Source organism: Phalacrocorax aristotelis, chromosome 6 (assembly GCF_949628215.1).
Source record: "Phalacrocorax aristotelis chromosome 6, bGulAri2.1, whole genome shotgun sequence".
NCBI classification, from domain to species: Eukaryota; Metazoa; Chordata; class Aves; order Suliformes; family Phalacrocoracidae; genus Phalacrocorax; species Phalacrocorax aristotelis.
Window position 1 is genome coordinate 49,011,998 of NC_134281.1, and position 18,551 is coordinate 49,030,548.

At 42.2% G+C, this 18,551-nt stretch overlaps 1 protein-coding gene across 2 annotated transcripts; it reads left to right on the forward strand.

Moving 5' to 3' along the window:
* The first annotated feature begins 153 nt into the window (after positions 1 to 153).
* EFCAB14 (EF-hand calcium binding domain 14) lies at positions 154 to 18,492 on the forward strand. 2 transcript variants are annotated; one of them, XM_075097693.1, is made up of 11 exons: positions 154 to 490; positions 1,389 to 1,537; positions 4,845 to 4,990; positions 6,900 to 6,998; positions 9,418 to 9,528; positions 10,414 to 10,494; positions 11,372 to 11,563; positions 12,229 to 12,309; positions 13,497 to 13,608; positions 14,454 to 14,585; positions 15,419 to 18,492. In XM_075097693.1, the coding sequence occupies exons 1-11, from the start codon at positions 309 to 311 to the stop codon at positions 15,592 to 15,594; spliced, it is 1,461 nt and encodes a 486-aa protein (XP_074953794.1). In that variant the 5' UTR covers positions 154 to 308; the 3' UTR covers positions 15,595 to 18,492. The 2 variants fall into 2 exon arrangements, with proteins under 2 accessions (XP_074953794.1, XP_074953795.1); XM_075097694.1 differs by having other exon boundaries at positions 170 to 490; positions 10,417 to 10,494.
* The last annotated feature ends 59 nt before the right edge of the window (positions 18,493 to 18,551 follow it).

Genomic DNA, 18,551 nt, shown 5'->3' on the forward strand with positions numbered 1-18,551 from the left:
GCCCATCGCCGCCCAATGGGAGTGCGGGTTGCTGGCAGGTAGGGGGGGGGCGGGCGGCGGCGGGGCCGGGAGCAGCCATGGCGCGGGCGGGGCGGGCGGCGGCGGCGGTGGTGGGGCCGGGCGCGCCGCCGCGGGGCCGGCGGGGGAGCAGCGGCCGCGGCCCCGCGGAGCGCCTGTAGCCGCGGCCGGGCCGCAGGCTGGCGAGCCGGGGCGCGCTGGCGGCGGCGGCGGTGGCGGCGGAGGAGGACGAGAAGGAGGGAGGCGGGAGTCAGCCGCCGGCCGCGCCGCCGCCGACGCCCCACAAGAGGATGAAGAAGCGGAAGGAGCTGAACGCCCTCATCGGCCTGGCAGCCGACGGCCGCAGGAAGAAACCCGCCAAGAAGGGCTCGGGCCACCGGCTGCTGCGCACCGAGCCGCCCGCCTCCGACTCCGAGTCCAGCTCCGAGGAGGACGAGTTCGCGGCGGCGGGGGTGCGGGGCCGCTGCGGCAAGTGAGTCCCCGGGGCTGTCGTCGCCGCCGCCTCGGCCCCGGCCCGCCCGGGGTCTGTCCCGGGCCCCGGCCCTGCCGGGGCGGGAGCCCCTCACTCACGCCCGTCCCGGGCGGTGCTGGCGGTGGCCGCGTTGCCTGCAGCGGGTCAGCCTCGGGGCTCTGTGGCGTTGGGGGGCGCCGGGGGCTGCTAGGAAAGAGCCGGGGCCGCACGGAGTGCGTCCGGCCCAACAGGTCGCCTGGCGGGGTGTAGGAGTAGGTCTGAACTCTCCTCTGGCTTGTTTCCCGTCTTGATTTTTCTGTTTTGTGCGTGCTGCAGCTGAAGCCCTTAGAGGAGCTCGGGGTCAGCTGCCTGAAATGTTGAGCGCGGTTATCCCCGTGCGTTCAGCGCGGCACAGCCCTGTACCTGCGGCTGGCGCAGCAGCGCTGGTTTTGCCATGGGCAAACTTTTAAGTTAAGTAACAGTGTTATTAGTGGCCCTCTAAGAATAACTAAAAGCAGGCGCATTGCAGAGAAACTTAGGCTTTTGCAGTTTAGGATAATCTAGAAGTACCTGTCATAACATTATGGCAATACCCTTTCTTGAAGCCCGCTTTCTGAGATCTGAAGCAGATGTTCCTAACATAAGTTTATGTGAGCAGAGCAGGAAATCTTAGTAAGAGAAACCTGACAGCTGCTCTTAAATATGCTAGATGGGCCTTCTGAGGATAAACTGAACAGAACGTAATGGTCCTGATCTCACTGTACAGCCTTATATATTCTTGGAAAAGCTCTTCATTAGCTCTTAGCAGCCAAAACGTGCTGTTCCAGCGCTGTCCCTTACTTTTATTTTAAATGCTGATCTATCAAAATTTTCTAGGTACTGCTGAATATTCAGTCTGTTATTTTTTTGTTTTACTCAGGGGAGACTATCTACGATGCTGCAGAATCTGTTACCCCTTATGTGCGTTTGTCATTCTTGCCGCTTGTGTGGTAGCGTGCGTTGGCTTAGTCTGGATGCAGGTGGCTCTCAAGGAGGATCTGGATGCAATCAAGGAGAAGTTTCGAACTAGTAAGTATGAATGTAACTACGCTATTTCACATTTCCTTTGGGCAGCATGAAGAGCTTTAGCTGCCTACCTGCTTATCCAAAGTTTGAAAGTACTGAGTAGACAAACTGCTCCTGAATTGAGGAGTTCCCTGAGCCAAAAACACTCAGAGGCTGGGCAAATCTAAGGCAAATGGTATAAAATCTTGCCTGCTCTGTATCTTCTGAGGAGCAGGGACACTGAACTAGGTGGGCCTGTACATACATTTCCAAAATTCCTGACTTTGGTCCTGGGAGTGCTCTCTTTCAAAGGAAGCCCCTATTAAAAAAGTTCTGATCAGCCTCGTAAAAGCAGTCTGGGGTATTTTGATGCATCCCTTTAAAAAAAAAATCAATGGAAAACAATGTTCTTGTCTTTAGTTCTTTTACAGTCCTCTAATACTTGCTATGGGGTTACTGCAATTTGAATGTTGCTTTGGTATTACGTTTTTCTTAATGTCCTCTGGATGTTTATCCTGCTTGCACTGACCTGTTCTTGTTCAACTTTTACATCATGTGGCACATGGTGTTGAGTTACGTCATATTTAATGCTTTGAGGTATGCTGTTAAGGTGAAGCATTCTGCTTGTAGGTCTCAGGTTTTCCTTGTCCATGTGAGATTTCACTGTTATAACTTCTGTAGTGCTGAGGTTTAACAAATGGTGAGATTTGCATGTAATATATGCTCTCAGTTCTCTATACCTCACCTCTGGACACAAGATACGTTTTGGTGCCTTATTTTAGTAGTTTTTAAAAGCCTATAAACGAAGAGGCAAGGATAAGCTGAGGAGCTGTATGACTGGAGCAGAAGAGAGTGAAGCTTAAGCTTTCAGGTAGTCTCTGACTGCTTCAGGAAAGCTAGGTAGTTATGTTTTTGCCTGAGGAGCACTGCTGTTGACTGTGGGTTTTGTCCCATAACTTTGGTCTTCATTTTAGAGCCTGGGACATGAAGGTGACCTTAAAAATAAGGCTGGTGAAATCAGTTAAAAAACTAGGAGGCTGCTAGGGCTGGAGGTAAGCAGAGGGCTTGATTTGCTTGTGGTAAAAGAGGTACTGAGGAAATGTGTGTAGCAATTCTTTGCTGTTGTTGTTCAGGGCTTCCTGTTCGGGTGTGTAACTCTGCTGTGAGGTGGGGAGTTGTGTGCCAAGGTGGAACCTGCTGGCTGGCTGGGAGTGAGAGGAAGTGTTGCTGATAGATGTGCTTTTATATTAAGTGATACTGAACTCAGTCAACCGTAACTGGCATCCACCAGTTACGGAGAATGCCTTCAGTTATAGGCATTGCTTTGTGGCTGTGAGCGTACTGAACAGCTCTGCAGTAGCTGTTTGTGTTCTGTGTGCAGCTCTTTGGTCTGCTTTTAAGTATCTACTGGCAGTAAAAGTTTTGCACGATGACAACATTTATTGGCTTTGGTGTAGTTAAGTTTCAACATTCCTGTTCCACACAGACCTCTTTGTTAAAGCAGTTTTTCTGTGAGCTTACTGTCTGGCAGTTACAGATGTGTTTGTTTTCTCCTTAATAGCTCTGATAGAAAAGCTGTACATTTAATAGTTGGTCTTGTGATAAGAGTCTCAGATTTCCTTGTCACTGTAATAGCATGCCTAGACGCTAGATGGGAGACTCATAATGAGGCACAGCATTAAAAACAACAACAAAAAAACAGACAGCAAGAATAACCTGGTTCCAAAAGGTAATATTGTGCTTTGGTGAGATGGGTGGGTGGATGGAGAAACAAAGGCATGGGATCAGTCTGTCCTATGACAGGTTTGGAAAAAGAATCTTCCTCCTCTGAATCTTCTTCCAGGCTTTTCCCCCATAAAAGCAGATTCCTGTGGCAGTATTTGTTAATGTTTTGCCATCATTTGGAGAAACCGAGTATTCTATGAGTACTTTTTAAAAATGAGACATCTTTGCATCGAGTGTGTCTGGGGTAAGGGAAAGTTATGTAGTGTTTCCCATTGGTTGTTAGTAATGATGCTAAGAATGCCTATAGCACTTAAGAGGTTTTTTTGCAGTGCTAGGAAAGTTAAGTGGAGTCTCGCTGTATGCAGTGAGATTGGCAAAATGGAAAATAACTTGTTTACAAGAGCCTCTGAAACATGAGATTCAGTGTGAACTGCTTGTGTCAGACTCGCAATTAGTGCTCAGTCTGTTTTGGCTAAAATACACCTTTCAAGGTCTTAACTGATAGTATTATCTGGATCTTAAGCAATCGATGCAAATTACTCTGTACCTAGAAATTACTTTTAGAACTTGCTTCAAGAAAAGGGAAGTGGGTTTTTGAAGATGCACGACTTTCCCATTGTGTGTGTTTGGGCATCTACTCCACGGGCATGAAGTGCTCCTGAAGACCTCACCTTTTGACTCTATGGGTCACACAAGGAAACTTGTTCTGGGAGCTGCCAGCTACGTACCACATAGGTCCCAGTGCCCTTGGCTGTTTGTGGTCTGAATGACGGCGGTTTGTTGTGGAGCATTCCAGTGCTGTGTTACAGGGTGGAGGCACAGGTTTTTGAGAACTCTGTCATGCCCATCTCAAAATCTTTGCTTATTTGTTTCCCAGATCTAGGGATTTAGGATTGCCTAACAACGCTTGCAGCTGAACAGCTTAGTCACTGCAGACCTGGAAGAGCTGCATTTCTGAGACTCACTTGAATTGGTTTGAGCTGCGTGCCTCCCTCTTCCTGTAGTATTAATTGCAGTAATAACTGACTTTATTTCCAAGGACCTTGTTTACTGATTTGTTTACCAACAGATGCTAGTGTGTAATCTTATACCTTTTTTGTCATTGTCTTTCTGTCACATGGAGCAACTGTAATCACACTAATCTCTTCAGAATTCATCGTCAGCAGCCCCTTTGCAGGCTCAAAAAGGGCACTGAGGTTCATTTCAGGTGCCTCCTTTGCCCTGGTGGTGCTGGCAGTTCTTATTCACAGTCCCATTACTATTTCATGTTCCTTTGTGAAAGTAATGCAAAATAACTGCACTAAATAAAGACCTGCTGAGGCTTGCCAGAACGACAGTGCTATTGTAAAAGTGTTAAATTTAGTATGGTCTCTCTGGGTTCTCTCCGTAGACATTAGTACTCTTAAAACAAAAAAGAGCTGTCATTCTGAACAAACAGTTCTGAACTGGCAATAAACCCATATGTAGAAACAGTTCTTGCTGCCTTTCACTGTTGTAGATGTTGCGGCTCGTAATTTATCTTTTGCCTTTCAACGTTGTTTACCTGGGCTTTTGTGGTGTGTTTGGTTTTTTTAAACAAATTTAATTATTTTTTTCATTTTTCTAGTGGAATCTAATCAAAAGACATCATTCCAAGAAATTCCTAAACTGAATGAAGATTTGGTGCAGAAGCAAAAGCAACTAGAACAAATTGAGACTGGAGAACTGGGGCTAAATAAGATTTGGATAAATATCACAGAGATCAATAAACAGGTGAGAGGGATCAGCACTTGGTTTTGAAAATAATAAAATATGCAATTCAAATTTATTTTTACATAAATTAATTTCAAGTGCAGTACTGCGCTTTTCTCTAAGGGCTCCTGTGACCGTATGCTTAAACTTTTATTTTTAAAGTTAAAATGGAATATAAGCCTCACAGTTAAACAAGCAAAAAAAGGTTGAGCATCCAGTTGGATGGGAGACTGATCATAAAGGGGAGAAATTATGCAACTGATGGAAAGACTTCAGGCAGAATTTAAAAGAACCAGAGAACTGTGCAGTTCTTAATTTTCCTGCCAAATAATTGTGATGTTTATGATGAGAGATCTGACATTTCAGATTTCTGAGAGTGTCTGCAAAGACTTCGTGAGCATGGAAAGAAGTTACCCAAATCATTGCAACTGCATGTTGCTACAAATGAAGTACTGGCATCTTGTGAATATAAAATCTGCTAACACGCACTTGGAATCTGAGCTGGTGTAAATCTCAGTTCTGTTTATATGGCTAGAACTAAGCCACTTAACAGAAAGCTGCTTCCTTAGCTGATGTATTAGCTCATGCTTCAAACAAAGCATCCAGCAAGGCTCTTAATGAAAATCTTGCCTCAGAGGGCAAAAGTTCAGAGCTGTGCACAGCTAGTGGTATCGAGAGGTGCGTGTGGCGAACCCTTCCTGGCACTGGTGCTTTGGGTTTAATTTTCAAGAGTACTGAGGTGCGTGCTCGGATTGGTTTTCCTTCGGTCCCGTGCTGTGGTTAAGTACTTAATGGGACATGTAAATGTATTTGAAAATTTGACTTGCTTTCTTTAGTATCTGACAGTATGCATTATCCACAGATATTTAGGTTCTTCATTAGACTCTAAAACACTATCAGCCGCACCAGGATGTTAAAGATACTTGTACGTGGTTCTTGCAGGCCCTCAAGTTACTTCAGAGTCTGGTTACAGTCTGAGCCAGCTTTTCTGGGGATCAAAACTTAGTTACTGTTCCCCACCCTGCCTGTAAATTGTTAGGATGCACTGCTGGGAATTATTTCAGCCAATATTCACAGCTGTGGAACCAGAGTCTCTCCATGCATGCCACCTGATCAACACTGGCCTAATGTAAAATTAGGATCTTGTCCATTTCCTCTGCTTGTGAAACAACAATTTTTTTTTTTAACCAGAAGACAGTGGGTTTCATCTGCTCTACTTCTATGTTCTCAAATGTGAGAAGAAATTATTCTTCTTCGTTCTGACTACTGATGCCTACCAGTTGATCTTGAAGTGATAGTGTTAGAAATTAATGACCAGCACATGATTGTTCTTAACTTAATTGGCAGCCTCTCAGTTGGAATAAATAAATAACCCTGAAGACCCATTGAATAGCTTGCCTTCTGGGTCAAACAGTTGATAGAAGTTGAGCTAACCCACTGTACCCAGATTGTCACTGTTCCACTTTGTAGCAGAACGTTTGCGTGATACATGCAACTTCTTTGCCTGTTACTCACTCAGCTAGAGAAGTTTCATGGCTTCCCTGGGTTTTGCCAGGCAGGTTTGATTGCTAAATACAGAAGTAGATGACTGTTCTTTCCACGTAAAGGCTTCTTGCACAATGTTTAAAATCTTTCTTGGGCAACTACCCCTCTCTAAGGGGATTAATATAAAATGGGCAGAGGATAAGTTATTGAAAAGAGGGGGCTTCTATGGCTTTCAGTCAGTTAAAAAAAATTTGCCTCTGTTGCAAGAGGCAGAATATTTTTAATATAGCCGTATAACCTAGAGCCAGGGGTGTTGTGTGTGTGTTTATGTATATATTTTTTGTCTTGCCTTGTGTTTTAATGTTACAGATTAAGTCATTAGTATTGGGGAAGGTCAGAATCAGGATTATGTTGACTAATTCTAAATATTCCTCTTTGGTTTCAGATATCACTATTGACCTCAACAGTAAATCATCTCAAAAACAACATGAAGTCTGCTTCCGATCTGATTTCTCTTCCTCTCACAGTAGAGAAACTTCAGAAGGTAAGTACTGTAAATGTAGCAGTTGCTAAACGTGTTCTGTGCTGTTAAGCTGCAGCTGGGCTCTTGGGGACAGCAGTGACAATAGGAGTTACCTGAATTACACGTGGGGAATATTTGCATTTCTATCTTGTGTATATACTTGATATTGTATGGTCCTATGATAACGTATGGCACATATGAAATTTGAAGGCCTTGGCTGTCCCTCTCTGAAGATGCATTTGTTCCTGGTTGTGTTATCTTGCCACTTCTTCACCTTGGAGCTGATCTTTCTGGTTGCTTTCCTTCAGGTTGTTAATCTTAATATCATTTAAGACAATTGCAAAAGAGTCTGTGCAGTTTTACAACTCTGCTTGAAAATAGGTGGTTTGTTTAGCTTTTTTAATTGGAAAAGAAAATGGATTGCTTTCTGGAAAACTTCTTCACCTTGGGCAGTAAATAGTTCTACATCTGACTCTGCATTTACAGTCTTGAGGCGGGTAGGGGTCTAACTTGGGAGCAGTGGGCAGGAACATTAGTGTTGGAGCTTTCTTGGTGTTCAGCACATGCATGGCAAAACCTTAGTTCTGCTGGGATGGTTTTCTGACGGTCCCTTGAAAGATGGGCCCTACTGGGCAACACAGGCTTAGTTCTAAAGCAGCTTCTGTTCATATACAGTGTCTTAGTATGTGCCTGAGCTGAGCGTTCTTTACCAAAGGACTGTCCTGTTTATTTTGGTAAAACGAAGGGCTTGTTGAAACTTCCCTGGCTTTTCCACGGCAATTCTGTTTATTTAGCAGTAAACATCTACATTGGGCTAACACCTAAAGTCAGTCCAGGCTTCCTCATGGCTTTTATGGGTTTCCACTTCTTACTTCCTATCCCTATAAAATTAATGTATAATCAACAAGCTAGTCATAGGCAAAGCAATTAATGGGATTTGGCTGATCAGGCTGCTAGGGTTTCTTTTTCTGGGAGGAGTACAAAACTATTTCCTAAACTTCTAATTTGCTGTTATCAGCATGTTGGATTTTCATTGTGTCATATCAGAAGTAAGGCTTAAGGCAGTACCTAGAGTCTGGAACCTGCACCCACTTTATATAATATAGAAAAATCTTGCAATCTTGCCGCATTCTGTAGCATCAGGACAAAGTGTTAGGGCCAGCAGGTTTCACCTTAGTGATCTGCTGAACCGCAAGGCTTTTTATGTTGAAATAAGTCCATCTGTGGTCACATTTCATGAAAATCCAAGACCTTGAACTTTTAAATTCTTTTCAGTCTCTGCTCTTGAGTCTATGTAAGATGTTAGGTGTGGCATCTGTTTCCACTGCTCTCTTTATGCCATCTTGCTTGCTTTTATGTTTTTCAAGGCAGATATAATAAAACCAGAGCTGGAATCCTTCCAGAAGATATATTTCGAGGTGCTGAGTGTAGAAAAACGGTAGCAGAGAGATGGCTTACTGAACTTGTGTTCAGACTTGCAAAATGAAGAGCTGGGGGAAGATTTGTGTGCCATCGTCTGAATATAGTCTGGGTAGCTAGAGGGTCGCTTCAGTGCCTGAAGAGCTTATGAGCATAACAGGGTCGTAGGAAAAAGAGACTTTTAGATGGGTTCTGCTTGTTTTAATAACTGAAGAAAGTATTAAAAACGGAAAGAGAAGCATGGGGCATGCTCTGTCCCATTACTGTAACTTCCACTAGCATTTGCGGCTGTCCTAGCTGACAATCTGACAGTGATAGGTGGTATGCTGTCAGCTGCTAAAACACCACTGCAGCTTCACAGAATAGTTAACTTTCTAAAGTTAGAGCTGGGGGTAGGGGGAGTTCACACAGGTGAACGCAAGGGAAGGATGGGACCGGAGCAGTCAGAAGCAAAGGTGGCTGTCACAGCACACTGACTCTACCGACAGGATTCACTGGGGCTTTCCTGATGCTTCAATGCTATTCTTTCATTTTAAAAAAGGTAATACTTGCTTGAGAATCTAATTGGTCACCTTTGGCAGGCTAGTTTTGCAGTGTATGACATGTGTGATGGGTAGCCCTGAAAGACAGTTAAGACAGGGTAAACGGATGATGTCCGTATCCCTGTATTCAATACAAGTACTCTGTGTAGAGAGGAGGTAAGATGTCTTCATCTCAGGATTATTTTTTTGTAAATTAATGCCAGATAATTTGTATTGTTTTGAGAACGAGTGTAGCAAACTTGTAATTTTGCGTATCTAGCATAAGCTGTCATGGTGTGTTCCTTTATTGGCCTGGAAACGCGGTGGGTATAATTTGCAGTTTTGTCTGCAGAGGAAGTTCTGAATACTCCAAACTCACGTGTGTATTTTGTGGCAGTCTGTCTGCAGTTTCACTAGCAAAACATCCTGTTTAGCAGATAGACATTTTGGAACAGTACAGTCGAGGAAGGCTGAGATTTTTGTCTACTTCTTTCTTCCAGACTGTAGCAAACATAGGTAGCACTCTTACCAGTGTTTCTCATGATGTTGAAAATATACAGACAGCTATTGAAGAATACAAGAAATCCATAGAAATGCTCCAGAATGATGTGGTAAGAAAATGTACTGATTTTTTTTAATCAGTAATTAAAACTGTGTTTTAATGGTTAACTGCCTACTATGCAGCAAGTTTAAGAACTGTGTGGAGTTTTGCCTTAGGCCTTCAAAATACTTTTGAGGTTTTAGTAGGTGCTGGTTGGTACAGGAATACACAGCTAATCTCATAATCCCTGCGTGGCATCTCCTATATCGAATCAAATATGTATTTTTCTGTAGCCAGAATTGTTGGTTGTGTCTATGCTTCCTATCCTGCAGATTTTTGCTTCCTACTCCACAGATGTGGAGCATTGGGAATATCTATTTTTGTGTGATGCAGGGTATTGCTTATAGTAACTGTCTGCACTGTCTTAGGAATTGGGGATGGTAGAAGCGTTGAGATGCAGTTTGCTCATTGAATTAAGGATGCATATAAGGGTGCAATTACTGACCATCTTTGCCAGAAACTAGTCACTGTATTTATACTGACCTCTTATTTGGGGTTAACGAACTGAGCCAATGATTACAGTTTTTCAGCTAAACTGCAATACAGCATTACTGTAATAAGAATACTTTGCAGATAAATTCTAAATTAGACATATTATAAAACTTGATTCAGTCAGAGTGCTGCGAAAACATGGCAGATATGGCAGTGTGTATGGTAGCAGTGAAATCTGTATCATAATACTTCATTAAAGGGAGAAGAGCTAATTAAAGGGTTTAATTAAAGTAAATTTGGACCTTATGTGTCTGAAAGAGAAAACTCTTTATTAGCCTAGTTAAAATACTAAATGCGCAACAGACAAGAGTGGCAATAATTGTAGGAAAACATCCTTACAGTCTGTCAGCTTATTATATTTTTGTGGGCATTTAGTAACATAATTTTCTATTGCTTTCCTTAGAAGGAATTAAAACAGATCCCTTCACTTCCCTCTACCGTGGTGCCAAGGACTGAGAAAAATCAGACAGAAAATTGCAAACAGGTATTCTTCCTTGCATAAGGAATATTGGTACAAGTATCACAGATACTTAACTTTTTTGGTGTGTTTTGCATTACAGTAGTGTATAAAAAAGTATGTTTTTTTAAAGCAAGACAATACAGATAGCATCCTTCTAAATGAAATATAATTTTTCTTTGTTTGTTCCTGTGTATATGCAAACAAGAAAGTATCCTGGTCTGAGAATATATTTTTCTTTGTGTGTTCTGAGTGAAGGATTAAAAAGACTGAATCAAATATCAAACAAATTATAGGTGTACTTTGCTCAGTAAATGGAAAGAAGGTAAAGGCTTTTTATCGGGGGGCGGGGGGGGGGAATGTTTTATGGCGGATACTTGCCAATCTAAGCAAGTGTGGGGGTGGCTTGTCTTGAGTTACCCTTAGTGTAATGAGGTGTGGAAAGCAGGGATACAGCAATAAAAACCAAAAGGTTCATGTGTGAGTGTTTAGGTGAATGGCTTGGAATGGAATGACTGCATTTATTTACATTTAATACAGTTAATATCTTCCTTAAAAATGAATCTTGTGTATAAATATGCCTTGTACACGCTTTCTTGGGCAAAATAGTTGGTGCGGTTACTAAACTTGCCCTGGAAAATTAGATGAATAGGCTTTGTGTGTTTGCTGGCACAGCTGAAGTGGTTACATTAGCAACAAAGAGGCTAGCCCTGAGGAGAATCAAAGTTTCAAATTTTGAAAGCTGGAATAACTTTCTGGAAGCTTCCAGTTGGATGTTTTCAGTGGTGTCAGTGGAGATCTGGTCTGAAGTCTGCCCAGTTAAACTGGGTCAGTCACCATGTTGTTAATAGCAAGAGTGCTGCAGAGGTTGAGTAAACTGACCACTGCTGGTTTTATATTTCAGGAAAGCCAGTTGCTGCATGCAGCTTTGGAGGAGCTAAACAATACTGTAGTGGTGTACCAGAAGCTGAATGACATCAAGCTTCTAAATGTGGATTCAACCATTAGTAACCTTAACCAGAGGGTTATGCTGTTAGAAAACACCCCCCTTGCTGCGAATAATCCAGACAAAAGAGGGAATTTGTCTACCAATGTGGTAAGTATTTGATGACTAAGGGTGTCTACTCCAGCCAGTAGTTTCAATACTTTCTATACGCTGCAGATACAGCTTTTCAAATCTAACCAAAGAAAATGTCAGAATGAAACTTGAGACACCTAGGATTTAATTTTAAAAGACTGGAATTTGTTCCAGGTTTCTGAACAGATAAGCAATGTTAAGAGTATCTCTGAAGTAGTCCTTTCTTCCCTGCAGAATCTACAAAAAAATGTCCAAAACACTGACATTTAAGACTTGGCTGACTGTTTAATGGGACAGGATTCATGAACTCCTTTAACTATGTTTTAGGAAGGCACTCTGGCATGTAAGGGGGTCTGTTGAGACCCCTGACGAGCTAGGTGGGCTTCTGGATTATTCACCAGTGCTTAAATACTTAAAAAAAAATTAATACTAAATATGTTTAAATCCTTCCAGTGCTTTCTGTATGCCATGCTGGGGCCAGTCTTTGAGAACATGTTCTGTATGTTTAGCAATAAGGGACATGCTGATGTTGCTGCTGTAAATTATGTAAACCACTGTGTTTATTCTAGCATGTATTTGTCCTGGCTTTTTCCTGTTTTGTGTGTGCCAAATTTAAAGAAAAGAAACTGTTGTAGAAAATAAGTACACGAATAAACTCGGCTCTTCTCCATTTTTTCCTGCAGGAGAATGATGCAACTACCTCTCTAAAAGTGGAAAATGAAGATCAACTAGATAATGAAACTCATTCAGATAAAGACCTGAAGGTACAGTAAGGAAACGCAAATTACACTGGATTAGTAGAGCATGTCATTATCTTTATAATCATGTTTTCAATGAGACTTTATTGAGGAAAGATCTGTAAGCAGGCTAATCTGATACAGTTTATTTTAAGTCCAGAGTAGAATGGAAGCTCATCCACCCTATTTTGCGGACAGAAAGTCAATTAGGATGGAAGAAAAGTTGTAATAGTTTAAAGTCTTACGATTCTGACAACATATGGGATAACATGGCAGAGCAGCTGTAATATCCTCCCGTGCAGCCAAAAGAATCTTCGGGGGTCAGACCATGGTTCAGTGGAGCAGGGAGGGGACTCTGGCAGGCAGCTCATTTGAGTACCCATTACCATGCTCTCAGCAAAGCTAGCCCAGCTATTGTGGGTTCACGCTGCAAAGGGGGTTACGGCATTTATCCAGGTTTAAAAACTTTCTTGGCTTGACTTAGAGAAACTTTGCACTAGTGGAGTCTAGGAATTGATGAAAGCTGCCTCCCAGTAACGATCTGGTGACTGGCTGTGAGTGAGTCTGACGGACTAACTGAATGGCCAGATTGTGGGCTGGGGGTAAGAGGTGGCGCTGCTGAGGTTAGTTTCCATCTTCTGGGAAGAAGGCAGGTGAGTGAACTGGCTACACAGTCAGTTCTAGGCCTGGATTGATGTGAACTCAACTATCATCTGGAACCTACTCATAAAAAGAGCAAAGGAGCTCCAGATTAAAAAATGTGGTGGTTTCATTTTGCTGGGGATATATTGATGCCAGCACTACGGTAGTCAGTGCATAAAACAATTATGCAATTCAGTTGATACAGAAATGTTCGCTCTGAGTATGTTTGACTGTTTTTTATATTAGATTTTTCAGAGTCTTGGTCATTTATATAAGAAATATGGAAATGAAATGTCAGATTCTTTTGAAATCTGTGTCTGCAAAATAGTTGCCTACTTTTCTGGTTGAGGTACTGATTCTATTGTTTTCTTAGACCATGTGAATTTATTACCTACATCTTTCCATAAATATTTTTTGTTATTTTTAAATCTTGTTTATAATTTTAGACTTGATCAGCCTAGAGACCTCCAAGTCACTCAAAAGTACTTACACGTATTAAATTACTACTCTTCCTGATCATCTCCATCTACTGAAAGGGTGCTTTTCAATAATTTTGTTTCCTACATATACAGGAAACAGAAACTAGAGATTCTCAGGTATCAAAACTAAGAGAGAAGCTTCAGCTGATCAGTGCTCTCACAAGCAAGCCAGAAAATGACAGACCTATTGAGATGTCAAAGAATGGTAAGAATGTCATATAATAGTAATCCATAAACTTGAAGGTTCCGTGTAATTCAAAGAACAACTAATGAACGTGGATAACTTAGATTGTTCCTTAACATTTTTGGTGACGATCATTTCAGCTAAAGTGGTAGGAAACTGATGGCTCTAAAACAGAAATCTATATATGACTATAAAAGGTTGAAGGTGACTTTCCACGTGTATAGCAGGATTTACATGCATCGGTAGCTTGTATTTGAAGGGATACGGTGGTTAACATGTAGAAATTTATACCCAATAACATCAAGTTTTGGTTTTTCAAAGTCTGTAACATGGAGGAAAGGTCTGTGTCTCTGACTCATTGCATTTCTGCACTTTTGCTGTATATATTCAGGTAGTGCTAAACATGAGATTTGAAATACTTCGTTACAATAGGACTGTGCTTGTTTTTAATTTGCTAATCAGCAATGTGGAAGCTTAGACCTTGCTATTGGGGAAGATAGATACTTGCATTGGCAAAGTGAAAACAACCCAGATGGGCAGATGTAATTTGCTTAATAAAGTCTGTTCAGCACTTTCAGACTGGGAAGTAGAAAGCCCTTCCAAGTCATTCTTTGTATGGGGTTTACAAATACACATCTAGTACAGCATGAAAGGTTAAAGCTGTCCAAAAACGTTTCCTTCCGTCTGTTCTTCTAGTTATTGGTAAAAGGGGACAACACTACTGTATTCTGAAACGATTTTGGATCATTCTTATACCATACAGCATCTGTGATACAAAAAAAAATATTTATCAGATTTTTTTTTTTGTTTCTGCTAACTGTAATTCTGTGGAATTAGGAAGACTAACAGAAATTGTTTTGTAACAGTTGAAAGTAGTCTGAGTACTACTGCAAAGCCCGCAGACCTTTCAAGGCTGGCTTCAAGGTCAGCTGATGACAACACAGAGGGTAACAGACAGCTGAGACATCTGTCCTTGCCAGGAATTTCCAGCATCAAAGGTATGTCCCCTCTAGGCTGGCCTTTTCTTTTTCAGAATATTTCATGTAAATGTTTAGGAGACAGTAAGTGTAACTGGAATTATGGTAGTGTGTCTGGGCATTCTGGGAGAAGTGAGGTCAGTTTTAAAAGCTTGAGAACTACAGACTTAAAGTAATTAAAAATACTAAAAGAGAAGACTAGCATGTAAAAGAAAAGAAATGGTTTTGAACAGGAGTGTGCATTATAAGTGAATTTTAATTGTTTTGAGAGCCGAAGTATTATAGAAAGCACCCCAGAGGTTAGGAGAGAAGTCAAGGGCAGAATTAGGTGCCAAAAGAAAATGAAGTAGGTATGACTATATGTTTTGGGATTTTTCCTCTTTATTTTTTTAAGAGAACGCTTCCTGGTCAAATGAATGGTTTCTGGATCTTGCTGTTCAATCTCTTCAGCTACTGAAAGGGCAGTGCTTTGCATTAGGAAATGAATAGACACTTTTCCCTTTATATCATCTGTGCTGTTGGTATAGCAACAGTCATTCAGAGCTTGTTTTTCTGGAGGATAACTTAATCTGTATGCAGTTAGTGGTTGTAGAATGGGCTATTAGTTGTGGCCAGAAATAGGTTGGGGCTTTTTTTTTTTTAGATTTAATGTAACTTAATCCAGAAATGCTTATGCTTTCCCCGCCCAACTGTTAATTGACAGCTTGCAACAACAGAGAAGGCAAGCTACATACTTGGGTCTGCTTTATTTAATTACTGAGTAGTAAGACATAGTGCAATAAAACTGGAAGAGCAGCTTATAGGATATTTCTGTGATTTAAAGGAGCTACTTTTAAATCAATTTCTCTTTGCAGATCTTCAGAATTTGTTTGAAAAAGCAGCTGAAGATGCTGATGGAAAACTATCATATGAAGATCTTCAAAAGCTGCTTGGCTCTACAGCCCAAGAGTCACAGAGCTTTAAGAAGTTTGACACAGATGGAGATGAGGAGTACTCATTACAAGAACTGAGATTAGCTTTAGGTGTATAGGATATATATTTAGAAATGTGATATTGATGGATGCTACTGTAGCTAAAGGAAACTACGGGACATGAAAAACTACATCTGCACTTTCCAAGTGTTTTACTGATCTTTGGAGCTAAATTACTGTACACATTGCCACCTCTTTTTTTGTTTGCATTTACTGAAAAGAAATTTACAAATTTATATGTCAATAGGACATATTGGGACTGTGTTAAAATTCAGAAAATTCCCGAACTTGGAAACTCCTTGGAAACTCCTCTCATTCTTTCCTTTTCAAGGGAGTTCTTGTTTTTAATTCAAAATGTGTACATACTAAAATAAAACTATTGTTTTATATTTCACTAAAACTTGCCTTAAATTAGAGAGCTGCACTTTATGTAGAGCAGAAGGAAATCTGTTGTGTAAAGATGGCTGCTTCTGCTTGTAAATATTTGAGACAGAGTAAATTATGCATATTTAAGGGGAAGTTTCTGTCAGGGGCTGTGTTGGTAGTAAGCTCTCTATGGCGAGAGGCTGAGCCTAAAAGGGGTGGCTAAGAGCTTCACCTAAATTTCTAATTTTGACAAAGTATATCCACAAATGAGTTTGGAATCAGAGGAAAGCAGGAGTGGTAAATCATGCCCATCTATATCAGGATTTATTTTTAGAGGGAAGAGTTGATAGTGTTTTTTATATCATGAGCCTACAGGAGTAATTACCTACCAAGTGCTTGGGTTTTCACTTCAGCATTCTTTTAGCTTTGCTGTATTGCATCCAGATTATTTTGCGAGATGAGCCTATCTATTTAAAAAAAAAACCAACAAACTATTGAAGAATTTTAACAGATGCTTTAAGAGGTAAAAGCCTACAGTGCAGCCTGGTGAGTAGCACCTGAATATTTCATGCCTGCAGTGTGATCAGTGCTGTGTTGGCGGTCTTGCTGACTGGTCTCTGGAGATCTTTTGAGCAGGGTTGCTGGTGCTGCCAGTTTCTTCCATCAGCGGTTGTTGGGGTCACTTTGAAGTGCTGCGAGTAAAGCTCCTGGTCACTAGGAGTGTGAGCAGGTGGGGAAGGTCCAGAGTAGACTCATGGGCTGTTTCCTGACTAACATGAACATGGTCACCTCTTGGTACCTTTACCTTTTACGTTCTCACCAACAGGCGGATGTAAAAAGCAGGATAGGAGCGTGCAGTCGCATTGGTGTTCTCTACTGACGCACGCTTTGTAAGTGCGGTTTCCTTGCTATAAAGGAACTTAAGGGTTTGTTTATGCTAGTGGATCTAAACACAGATCTGTGTTTCTGGAACATAAAAAATTACTTCTGCGGAAGGGATTCCCTTGTGGGACAGATCAGGGCCAAGTTGGATGATTTTGCTCACAAATACCACTGATGATGTTGGGAGGTTTTTTGCATGATGAGTGAATTGAAGTTGCCCACCTCGCTGGAACATCAGTTTGTGGAAGTCAGTTCATAATTGTTGACTTATATATTTTTAGACTGGATGTTTCATGAATAATTGTGTCCTGGATTATGAATCACTGAAGGAAGGTACAAAATGGAACCCTGTTACCCATTGCCTAGGCTTCTTTCACTGTTGCTCTTCTATCCTGTTCGGGTAATGCAGACGTGACCCAATATGGAGATGCTTTTGATGTGACATTTGAAAATGCAGTATTTAAAAACAAAACAAAACCAACCAACCTTGGCTTTTGAGAGGACAAGAAGCCAACACTTGCTTCTTGCTGCTTCCCACACCCTTTTATACACTACTGTATAAATTCCTTAACCAAAAAAAAAAAAACCAACACAAAAACCTAGCAATAAAATATAACCATTCTGGTATTTTGTTTGTACATACTGTATCATAGCCATATGCCAGAGTTTGCAAAATATTTTTGGAAGTTTGATTTGTACGGAATTTAACTTACCTTAAAATTTAAGGGATTATTGTATTGCCATATGAATCTATTAGTGTTTTGTTTTTCTTGCAGTCTGCTTTACTTTTAGAAGGCTCTTCCACAGCAATAGTGAAACTGTCAGCTAGAGACAGCGTGTGCCGCTCCAGCCGCCTGTGTCTGCCTGTGGCCAAGGAGCCAAGCTGGTCAGTAATTGGCAGTAGGGCACATCTGTCCAGTGGTGCTGCTTAACTTGCATGTCAAGAGCATAGTGGATTGCTAATTGCTGTAATCACTGCTGTTGTGTGATGGACTGGTGCTATCAATTTAACAAAATCCAGTCATCCCTGAGTACAGTGGTCGCTGTTGTTCGGCCTAGGATAGCCCGTAGTGGCGTGCTGCAGGCTGGGAGCACTGGTCCCCAGCCAGCCGCTGCCGTCGTGCAAGTTTTCTGCTACGCTGCTGGTCTGTCCTGCATGCTATCCAAAGCCCTGATGCTGGGCGTTGGCAGGCTTCCTGCCCCGTGTTCTACACGCTGCAGATGGTGGAGGGCATGAAAGCCACAAGTGTAGTGAATACACTTGTCCGGATCTGCGCTCTGCTGTAGCTCACGCCTACAGACGGTGGGTTTCCAGAGGGGCGGCTCACAGCCAGCCTGGGGAGGGTGCGTGCTTCTGCCGGGGCCAAGTCCTAGAGAAGTGATGTCTGAAATCAGTTAATTGTTTTAATTAATTAAACAGTGCGAGCTGACAGGTCTGCGAGCGGCAGCTGGGGCTGTAGCTGAGACGTGCTGTTACGCTGTGATTCTTGGGTTCATTTTCAGGCCGTGGTTGTGTTTTCTGGCTGCCTCCTGGGTAGGGACCACTGTGTGTCTGTCGGGTCGGTTACTGGCCCGTCCAAGGAGCGGAGCCGCGCCGTGCCGGGCGTGCATGGCGCGGCTCCGCTCCGCTGGGGTTCGAGCTACGGCACTCCGCGCCTTTTCTCGTGTAACGCCACTTTTAATTTATCTCAATAAAAGTTCGTTTCCAGCGTGCGCCTCCGGCCGTTTCATTGCGGGGGCGGGGCGGCGGGGCGGGGCGGCGGGCCCG

What these genes read in the sequence shown, in the direction of transcription:
- EFCAB14 (XM_075097693.1), top strand. Translation starts at nt 309, where the DNA reads ATGAAGAAGCGGAAGGAGCTGAACGCCCTCATCGGCCTGGCAGCCGAC. An exon ending in AGACAGAAAATTGCAAACAG is followed by an intron (nt 10,495 to 11,371) that starts GTATTCTTCCTT and finishes TTTATATTTCAG; the next exon opens with GAAAGCCAGTTGCTGCATGC. An exon ending in GGAATTTGTCTACCAATGTG is followed by an intron (nt 11,564 to 12,228) that starts GTAAGTATTTGA and finishes TTTTTCCTGCAG; the next exon opens with GAGAATGATGCAACTACCTC.